This window comes from Ptychodera flava, chromosome 12 (assembly GCF_041260155.1).
Source record: "Ptychodera flava strain L36383 chromosome 12, AS_Pfla_20210202, whole genome shotgun sequence".
Classification (NCBI taxonomy): domain Eukaryota; kingdom Metazoa; phylum Hemichordata; class Enteropneusta; family Ptychoderidae; genus Ptychodera; species Ptychodera flava.
In genome coordinates, this window is record NC_091939.1 from 41,070,244 (window position 1) to 41,081,399 (window position 11,156).

An 11,156-nucleotide genomic window follows, 5' to 3' on the forward strand; every position below is an offset into this window, starting at 1 on the left:
TTGACGGATACCCGATCTCTGTAGCGGCATGTTCCTCGTTTCTACAAATGTCTCTTGCGGGAACAACTGACTACATCGCCACAAAAATTACAAACCTGGGTGAGTCATGCAATGCATCCGTAAATCAGTGTTTGTTTTCATTGAATCTATTTGTTGTTACTTTTCACACGTTCCCTCCACCTTTGTGGAGGGACCGTGCTTTTCATAATTGTTTTACAGCAACACCTATAGTATTAGAATAGGTAATTCCAGGCTCTCTCATCTCTTGGTGACCTTTCTCGCTCTAGTTTTCTCTCTAGGGCATTCGGACCTTTATTGCACAGTACAGGCTTCACGTTCCAAAATCGTTGTTGTCGGGATTTCAAGTTCAAGAACACTATTTTTTACTTGTGTATCATTATCACTGTCGACCAGTACCGTGATTTTTCTGTGATCTTAATCATTCTTTACTTCACTCTCCGCCTTTGCACTGACATTCTTTGTACGTGGAAAGGGGGACCATGAGTGTGCACAGGAACTTACGCGTGCGAGAAAAGGATACAGTTAAATAATAACACATGAGAGCGAGGGCAAGATCACGATTTATTGCCTGCCCAAGGGATGGTGGTCATGATCGAAATATTGATGATGCCCGAGCCGTAGGCGAGGGCATCATCAATATTTCGATCATGACCACCAGCCCGAGGGCAGGCAAAAAATCGTGATCTTGCCCTCGCTCTCATGTGTTATTATTTTTATTACACCGAACAAACTTCTTCGAGTACAGTTCGCCTTTCTGCATGAGTCCGGACCTCAGCGTAAAATGTTGTCAGTGCCAAGTCTAGGGTTGCCGCTGAAAGTTTGCCGATCTCTTCGGTGGCGTATCCAAATTTGTTGCTTGCATAGTCGCTGAACACAGAAATTGCATTCCTTGTTGCTATTTTCGTTCGTTTGCTGTTTACTTGCATCAAAATATCGTCTAACTGTGCCGGTGACAGCTCTGCATGACGTTTTGCAGCCATAGTTGCCGACTGCAAGTAGGCCTGCAAGCGAACGACAATTTGTTACGCGCAGAAAGGTTGCGCAGTAAGTAAACTGACGTCATCCATGTAATATCAAATGCAGAGGGCATCATCAAGTTCGCAGAGGGCATCATCACTTTCGCAGAGGGCATCATCACGTTCTTTTACATGTCACGTGAGTCGTGTTTAACCAATGGCAGTGCACGCTGAATGAGTGAGGTGTAATAATATACCATATTCCTCCATAGAAGGCGCTTTTGATAAGGTGGCCCATTGATGAGCTTAATGTTTCAAAACATGCATTTGCAACGACAACTTACATTGAATCATCAAATATAAGTAAGAGCATAGATAATATTAACAACAATAATGAAAAGAACACGATATTTCTTCGATTTTCTTCGCCAAGAACAACACAAATGATATCTGATCTCCCCTCTTTGAAAACAGGGCGCAATAAGGTGTATTTTGACCACGTCTGAATAATACTTGTTCTCCTTTCTTAACCATGATAGAAAAGCACCAATCTAAAAGTGGGTATGGACGTTTACTGCGTGCGAAACAAGCAATTTTCAACCTGGTTGGAACGTTTTCTCCGATTATTTATGTCCTGGGGAAAGTTCTGATGTCTAGGTGAGCAGCATCAGTAATTAAAGTCATTGTTGACAAACAATCGATATCGACGGTAACAAGAATAACGATGACAACAACTGGACATAAATAGCAACAAACACAATAGTAGTATTAGTAATAGTAGTAACGTAGTAGCAATATCGCTGCTCTTAGTGCTATAAGTCTAATATAAAGCAATAGATGATGTTCTGTACTGGGATCAATATATCATTATAGCAAGTATTCAATAGCCTAATATTTATTTCGTGCCGTGTATTTTTATAGGCATCTATGCAACCTTTGTCAAATTTTCTCAATTTCCGACTTATTAAAACTTCTTGCTCTGTGTCTTACGGACTACTGACATGGCATGACAATTTATGTGTATGTTCATGTGGCAGGTTGACCATGCCTGCTGCCTATGTATCAAGGATGGCGTACAATTCAACGGTTCTGGTTGCATTGACATACCCTTGCTGGCTGACCGAGATTGACTTTGATGCTTTTCCCGCTGAGGTCGACACCACTATCAACGAGTGTGCTAGATTATTACTTCATGTATTCATTGTAACTATGATAAGCGTCACCAGGATAAGTGATGCCGACGTCATCAATGACTTGTTGAACAGGTACTATCATGCGGATAGCTTCGTACTATTTATCTCTCTCCTGTCGATATTTTTGTCGTGTCTTGACCACTGTGATCGTTGTTCTACAGTTAAAGGCACAAAGTCGGCCATTTTTCATGATTTTTGTTTGATACGAGATACTACTTATATTGTTTGACATGTTAAAAGATACTGAATGAATGGGTGCCCATGCATATTCGACCTCTGTTTTAGACACGATACATGAAACCATCGCGAAAATGAATTAATGGCCATGACCATTAATTCATTTTTGCGATAGTTTCATTCAATTTGTCTAAAACCGGGATCAAATATATGCATGGTCACCCATTCATTATCTTTAAACATGTCAAACAATATGAGTAGCTAGTATCTTGTATCAATAAAAATCATGAAAAATGGCCGACTTTGTCCCTTTAACTGTGCTCAATCGCAGCTATCACTGGTACGACGTAGATCCAACCGTAAATTCAAACCAACCAACCAACCAACCAGACATCCAATCAACAAAGAAATAACAAAGCAAGCAAAAACAATAAGTGAATAAGTGAACGAAAAAAAGCAAATAAACAAACAAATGCAACTTCTAGGCAAAAAAGTTCTTATATTTCAGTGTTCATAAAGTCCTAAAATTACACGTCTCCTGCTGTGGTACACACTCTGTCCTCATCAAACTTCTCAGCATCTTTATCTCTTTAAAAACACTTGCAGACATATCTTTCTCAATTTTCCAGTTATCACTCAAACTCACACTTAGGGATTTTCCAGTTTACACTAACAAAGTTGCCCTGTCAAGCTTCCCTGCGAAACTAACTAGTTTTCACGTGTTTAATTGATTGTGTTTTACAGGTGCCGAAGCGTGTTCAACGTTCAACTCGACAACGAAGAGTAAGGGAAAAGAACCCTAAATGTCGGGACGAAAAGTCAGAAATGACGAAAAAGTTTGTGTTGTTGCAGTTACTGTTTTTCCTCAGAACCTTCAAAGGGTCACATAGGAAAATAAATGTTGACATGTCATTTGTCAAGCCTTTGTTGTTTGTTTCCTTCGTACGCGATCGAAGGTGTATGGAATAATTGCGCGAGATGGGATGAGTTACAAACAGCATTGTCTTATCATTTTCGTACGATTTTATGCAAGACTGAGTAAAACAAAAAATGATGTACAAATTTCTAATTCCTTTTATCAAGTGAATTAACCAAAAATAATCGTTATTGAGTTCTATAGCTCTGTTAAAACACACGCGAAGAAATGTGTTATCAGATACGGGTAGGTGTTCTGCATATATTAAAGCTATAAATCTATATCTCTCACGCTTACCTGAAATCAAAATCCAGCTGGAGATACAATTTTTTCCACAAAAGTGTAAACTTAAAAAGAGTTGTATGGAAATAAAAGTGTTCGTGCGTTTATTTGCCCTTTGAAATTATCTTTGGATTCTAATCACATCGAATTCAATGAGTAAATGAAGGGGATACATGCACAGGCCACATCTCATCTGATTCTTTTAGTTTGCATCATGAAAATAATTACAAGAAAGTCGGCAGAAATTTCTAAAAATTCAAATTGTTAGTTCACTTTGCAAACTTCTTCGGCAGCAGTGATACGTACGTAACCAGGACCGAAAGTAAAGTCAATATCGCGAAATATTCTACTGGCTTTATGCAGATCACGAAATGAAACTGATATTATCTTTAAACTCCATTTACCTCCTTTCCCTTGTATTATTGCCAAACGTTTCACAACATTACCCAGGTGGTCATGGAATCACGTGTTATATAAAATATATATATATACATAGGCAATCGACATAGACATTGACAACATAGACCCTCGTTTTAACTCGAGAGTCTATGTAAAAAGGTAAGAAAAATCATGCGTGTACATAAGTTTTATAGGTTTCTCAAAAAGATCGGTATCTATTCTTTGTTTTCGCATTCTTTAAGAAGCTCTCATAAATCTTGGTATCTGTATTCTGACTAGCAGTAGTAATGTAGCCCGCGGCTTTGACAAACGCCTTATTTGTTTGGAGAGAGACGCACAATCTAGTGATACAAATACGCTAGGAAAAGCCCGGGGCTAACATCACTGTGACCAGTGAATGCCGAATGGATAGTTATGGACACTCACCTGTATCACTTGACAACGCTCTTTGAATCGGCCTTGTTTTATCCTTTTCAAAGGAACCTGTATTGATTTAAAATTCATATCAACTTCTACTAAAACACAAAGATTTTCTCTTGGATAGAATTCCTAAGTACATTTCTGCATTAACCTTGGCCATACAATATTTATTACCCACAATGCAATTTAGAAAATCAAAAGCATTCTTATAATGACGAGTCTCGTCATTTCTATATGAATATTGATGTCCAAACTTTGACTTAAAGGCGCCCTTCTCAATCCCAGGTTCTCGCATTAGCGAATGTGTCAATAGCCAATTAACAGTTTGTCGTTCTTTTGTTTTCCATTGAATATTTCATCAAGTAACTAATATTTATATTAGATAAATCTGATAATTGAGTGGGGGCTTTAACGATACATCAGAAAACTATAATAGTGCCACACTGGGTGGCGCTTGAGTACAGCAGACTTGAAGGGTGTTGACCGTTTCTTGCATCGCTGTACGCAGAAGAGGATACAAAAATTGCTAAAATTGCTTAAGATTAAAAAACTACACTCGTTCTTATCAAAGTGTTTGCTCACCATTGTATATTTAAAAAAATGGAATTTTCTGTATTATTTATTTGATGAAAGAAGAAAATGATATATCAGTTAATATGCATGATGTTACAAAGCTTCCCAGTTTTTTTTCTTCGTATACTACATTTACGAACTTTGTGCAGATTGGTACATCCGGAACTTGCTCAATATTTACATTTGAGGACTACACCATAATTAAAGTTCTTATCATCGTATCTATATACATACTTTATAAATGTGATATGCTGGTTGAGTTTAGTAGATAAGAAACATGATAAAAACATTTAGCCTTTCCGAGTTTTGGAGTTGTAACGTATGGAAATACACCTATACCCTCTGCTTTCATAGTAAGATATGACAAATTCCAGACTTCAGGATGCAGGGTAATTTTCTTTCAGCGTAGTTTTTTCAAATGTTCCTTTAAAGTGCATCGCATCCAGACCTAGCCTCGCTGTTCACAAGAGTACGAGCCAACGCTTACGTGAGACTCAAGTTGTTTGATTTATATTAGTTGTGCGTTCCCGAAAAATTTGCTGCATGTTTTATCAGAAACAAGCGAAACATACAAAATGTTAATTTCTCTACGTGAGGACTTTTCTCATTTTTGCTCACGTGTTCACACACGTGAGCATATGGTTTAGCCATGTCTGTCTGTGTGTGTGTCTGTATCCCCATTATCTCAAAAACGGCTGAAGGTATTTCAGTCAAATTTGGTAGACATCTTCAGAATTCAAATGGCTAGAACTGAAAAGGTTTGGTGGGCGTGGCTTGCATATTAATGAAGTTATCACAGTTTTAATTTTTCTGATACATGGTAGTCTATGGGAAGCCGGTATCTGTGGTTTGAGGGCGCTATCCCCAAATTACACTCTGGCTAGAACGATGCTGAAGTTAGACTTGGTTCGGATTCGGTTTCGGATTCAGTTTCGGATTCGGTTTCGGATTCGAGTGACTGAAAGAAATTTTTCAGCCGATTAAGTTATACTGTGGAATACTTGGAATTTTATTTGCTCTGGAGCTGGAGGTCTGATTTTTGGTATATAGGGATAGCTTAGCAATACAATTTTTTGACAAAATGCCACGTGACCTCGATGACCTTTGACCTTGAATATACATATATGTCCATAACTCAGTAACCACAAGTGCTACACCCTTCATATTTGGTATGATGGGAGACCTTATGACACCACATCCTGTACCTCATTAATTATGTGCATATCTAATTCTGAGCCAGCCAATAGAGCTAGAGGTCTGATTTTTGGTATATAGGGATAACTTAGCACTACAATTTTTTTGACAAAATGTCATGTGACCTCGATGACCTTTGACCTTGAATATACATATGTCTCCATAACTCAGTAACCACAGTGCTATACGCTTCATATTTGGTATGATGGGAGACCTTATGATACCACATCCTGTACCTCATTAATTATGCGCATATCTAATTCTGAGCCAGCCAATAGAGCTAGAGGTCTGATTTTTGGTATATAGGGATAACTTAGCAATACAATTATTTTTTGACAAATGTCATGTGACCTCGATGACCTTTGACCTTGAATATACGTATATGTCCATAACTCAGTAACTACAAGTGCTACACCCTTCATATTTGGTATGATGGGAGACCTTATGACACCACATCCTGTACCTCATTAATTATGCACATATTTAATTCTGAGCCAGCCAATAGAGCTAGAGGTCTGATTTTTGGTATATAGGGATAGATTAGCATTACAATTTTTTTACAAAATGTCATGTGACCTCGATGACCTTTGACCTTGAATATACGTATATGTCCATAACTCAGTAACCACAAATGCTACACGCTTCATATTTGGTATGATGGGAGACCTTATGACATCACATCCTGTACCTCATTAATTATGTGCATATCTAATTCTGAGCCAGCCAATAGAGCTAGAGGTCTGATATTTGGTACACTGGCATAAGTATTTGATAGAAGTTTTATGCAAAACTACCAGGTTGAAAGGATGACTTTTAGTACCATTTTAACAAATGTGCCAATTATTCATTAGGTAGTTGCAGATCTAATTTTTCTTTTGCTCTAATGCTGCCACTTGTGTCGAAACCCGGTCATCGCAGCGATGTCTGTCTGTCTGTCTGTCTGTCTGTCTGTCTGTCTGTCTGTCTGTCTGTTGGTCCGATATCTCTAAAACGGCTGATCAGATCAGAATCAAATCTGGTACATAGATTCAGTTAGCAAATGGCAAGAACTGATTAGTTTTTGGTGGGTGTTGCTTGCATACTTTTTGCTCCTTTGCATAATTAGTGATTTTAGAAAAAATGGATATACATTAAAAACGACTTCACACAATTTGATGAGATTTGCTACAAATGTTGATCACACCAAAATATATCAGCAGTGGGGACCATTAAGGGGTGACATGAAAGATAGTTGCTAATTTGCATATTTTATGAGCTTTCCTAATTAGGGATATATTTCTGATTTTACTCGATCAAAATCGACCAAACTTGGTATGTATATTAAAGATACTATGATGTAACATTATTGAAAGTCATTGAACAGTTTTACTTCAGCCAATTCCGAATTTGCATATTTAATAAACTTTCCCAATTAGGGATACATATCTGAATTAACTTGATTGAACTTGTTGAAACTTGCTATATACATCAAAGATACTGTGATATAACATTATTGAAAATCAAAAGACATTTTTACTTCAGCCAATTCCTAATTTGCATATTAAATAAATTTTCATAATTAGGGATATTTATCTGAATTGACTTGATCAAAATTGATGAAACTTGCTATGTACATTAATGACACTATAATACAATATTATTGAAAGTCATTATTCCAGCTAATTACATATTTGTATACTTCATGACCTAATCGACGGTGATTATTGTTCATTATGTTGATCATAATACTTTCAATGAAGTTGCAAACATGTGGCAAAGGTTCAAGTTTACACATAACTGCAATATATAATGAAACACGTGAGCATTTTCAGTTCATATCTGGTACTAGATCGTTGTACCCTCGAATTAAAAGTACCGATTTTATTTTATACAGTATTCATGGGCATTAAACAAATCTTGTCTTGGCGTCAGATAAAAAGTGGACTGAGACTACAACATTTCGTTCATGTAAGGAAATTATAGCAAGTAATTCTTGTACTGGTGCAAACTCTACGAAATGTTTACTTTACTTTACTTTATTGCCAATTTAAATTGTTTACAAAACATGTAATAAATCCGATATGCATTTATAAATAACACTGGCAATATTGGAAGCCAGAAGTAATAGCTTACAGCTAATCGAGTCTGGCCCCATCTCTCATTACATTGCATTATATAATACGAGGGCTTAAATGAGACAGTTACTGGTAAAGATACAACATGTTAACACAAGAAATTAATAGACAGATATCTACGTGATATTGTACATATTCAAAAGATGCTCTGTTAGGGAATGTGTAAATGCATTTCTTGAAGTACTTGCTTTTACATTACGTGGTAAATTATTCCAGAGTTTGGCGCCTGCGTACGAAATTGCAAACTGACCAGTTCTCGTACGCATTTTTGGCAGATACAAATTTGAACCTTGTTTGAAACGTGTTTTGTGACAATGATCTACATTTTCAAAGAAGTCACTCAAGCTTTGTGGCAAATTATGATGATGTAAATCAAACATAAACTTTCCTAAAAGTAACGAGTGAAGTTTATATATATCTAACAAACCTAATTTTTTGAATAAAGGTGAACTACTTTCTCGAAACCCAGAGAATGTGATGATTCGTACAATCATTTTTGGGTGATGTAAATTGGTTTAAGGTAGGATGAGTAGGTGCTACCCCAAACTTCCAGACCATATGTAAGAATGGGTTGAATGAAAGCCTTGTATAGTAAAATTAAAATATGTTGTGGTACATAACTTCTTAATCTAAAAAGAATTACAACTTTTCTGATATCAAAGATGTTTGCAAAATTTCAACGATACTTTACGAGGTTGCGTGTCTAGATTTACAGAAACAATCAAGAATATCTAAAAATGTTACTCGTAATTATTATTACACGAAGAAGTGTCGTTTGACGTTCCGAACGTTTGTGCTACACGTACGCGACGTCTGGTTATCATGTGACAAAGACAACTGATCGAATGTATTTCCAGAAGTATGAACTATGTAAGAATGTATAAAGAAGTTTTTATAGTCAATAAGTAACATTATCAATGTATTTCATAACCTATGACGAAATATTATAAATTAAGAATGTTTCAGCAATATTGATTGCGTGGTTTCCTTTGCAGACTGTGTTCAGGGATGGGAATATGAGAGACTAACATTTTTCGATTTGTTTTGCGATATAGTACTAACAGCAATGAAATAAAGTGATTTGAATAAGCTTATTTACCGGCGGAATTTTTCATAAATCTTTCCAACCTCACCGATTGGTCATACTATACTGATATTGATGGATTTGTGGCCTTAGGGGATACACCTTTAGAGCTGGCAGGGGCATTGTCGCAATCAGGGCTGACATGTGAGGTCTATGAAAAGTTTTCTAGAGAACCATGTATTGTGAATCAACACTTTTGATGGAATCCAAAAATTAAATTTCTTGTACACACACGCACTTTTTATATCCTACTTAAAGCAAAGAACATTTTCATAAATTGTCAAACATATATAAATGTACAGATATGGCGTGTTTTGTTTGGGAATATTGTTAATATTTTGCCCAGTATATTCCAATGAATTTTGGGTGAAGCACTATATCGGCCACATCTTGCCTTCTTATTGTTGCGATAGTTGCACAAAAAAAAGATGACCCTCCCCAAAAGGGATGCATGAAATTTCATGACCCTTTAAAGTGCTTACTGGAAAAATGGCGACCCACCTCAAAAACACCTGACCACCCCCCCCCCCCCCCACCTAATTTCTGACCAATTCCTTCGACGGACGGTTCCAATGTACTCCCCGAATATCAGAATTCTATATTTCAAGTGTTCTTGTTATGAAGGTTTTGTTTAACTTTGACCTTTCTGCACTGAATATGCATAATACTCCGAAATGAATGATTTATAAAAAAAGTTTACCACGTAAACGGATTAACGACAACAGTCTTCTAAGAGTTTTACTTTTGTCAGACTGTAGGTATTCTGGATTGCAATCTTATTGTAGACAGCTTCTGTATCGTTAGTCTTAGAATTGCTTTTTATTGTCTCTCAGGGTTCCTGTTTTTTAATGTGTGTTTGTAATCTGTTTGTACTTTCTTGTAGTTTGGTGTTGTACTTTTTGGTGTACTGTGTAGCTTTTGTGGTTCTGGACGGTCCTTGTACCTGTCTGAAATAAAGTTTAATAATAATAATTGTAATCCGGCATCGTCAGAACAAACGTGGGTAAAGTGGGTGAAAATCCAAACACCCTGACGTTTCGTTTTAGGTTTCTCCTCTATGTGTACAGATTAGTTCCAAACAGTGGAAAACTGTCAATTCAGAATTACTAACTTGTTTATTAGATTCGACAATGCTTATATGTCAAGGAGTGGGCAATCAAAACCAGGGCCTTACAGAAACATGAACAAAAAATAAAGGAGTACAACTGTCATGATTCCATTTTCCAACTTACGTGTTGTAGAAAACTGCAACACTTCGAAAACTTCACCACAAACTACTACAATGTCAATTGTTTCCTCAACTGCAGAAATGAATCATAAACACACTGGTACGCAAATATGCTCCCAACAACATAAACTTTTGAGCCATGTGTAGCCTTGACATTAGTATGTGTCTTTGACCAAACATGCAGACTCATGAACTTCGGGCGATGTACTATTCTGTGTATTTGTACTCCCACGTTTTGTTTTATTTTTGTACGATAATTTTACTCGCCAATAAACTTTTGATGGTATAGGTGTAGATATATCCATTATCAACATGTATTAGAAGCAGACTACATAACTGTACGAAAGAAAACAAAAAGTGTACGAAGGAATGTTCTGTAAAGCAGACGGTCTTTGAGAAGAGAATAAATATATTGTCAATGATGCAATTCAAGGATACGACTGAGTTTAAGGTAGATCGCGCCTCGGGGACGGATATCCAGACTCTCAAACTTGTGCAAACTTTTCTGATCTACCACTTGTGGGGGTTTATTTTAAAGCTCTTTGTGTTGTGAAAATTCTCACTCTCTGAGTTTTTCGAAAATCGAAAATTCAATTTTC

The 11,156-nt window shown here is 36.7% G+C and overlaps 1 protein-coding gene across 1 annotated transcript; it reads left to right on the forward strand.

Moving 5' to 3' along the window:
• Window positions 1-1,501: 1,501 nt before the first annotated feature.
• On the forward strand, window positions 1,502-3,173 carry LOC139146371 (uncharacterized). The gene is made up of 3 exons (XM_070717759.1): window positions 1,502-1,634; window positions 2,015-2,242; window positions 3,092-3,173. Exons 1-3 carry the CDS (start codon window positions 1,510-1,512, stop codon window positions 3,132-3,134), a joined length of 396 nt encoding a protein of 131 aa, XP_070573860.1. The 5' UTR covers window positions 1,502-1,509; the 3' UTR covers window positions 3,135-3,173.
• The last annotated feature ends 7,983 nt before the right edge of the window (window positions 3,174-11,156 follow it).

Bases quoted from the DNA above. Each gene is read 5' to 3' on its own strand.
- LOC139146371 (XM_070717759.1), top strand. From the start codon at position 1,510: ATGATAGAAAAGCACCAATCTAAAAGTGGGTATGGACGTTTACTGCGT. The intron at 1,635-2,014 runs GTGAGCAGCATC...TTCATGTGGCAG, and splicing joins GGGAAAGTTCTGATGTCTAG to GTTGACCATGCCTGCTGCCT. The intron at 2,243-3,091 runs GTACTATCATGC...TGTGTTTTACAG, and splicing joins ATCAATGACTTGTTGAACAG to GTGCCGAAGCGTGTTCAACG.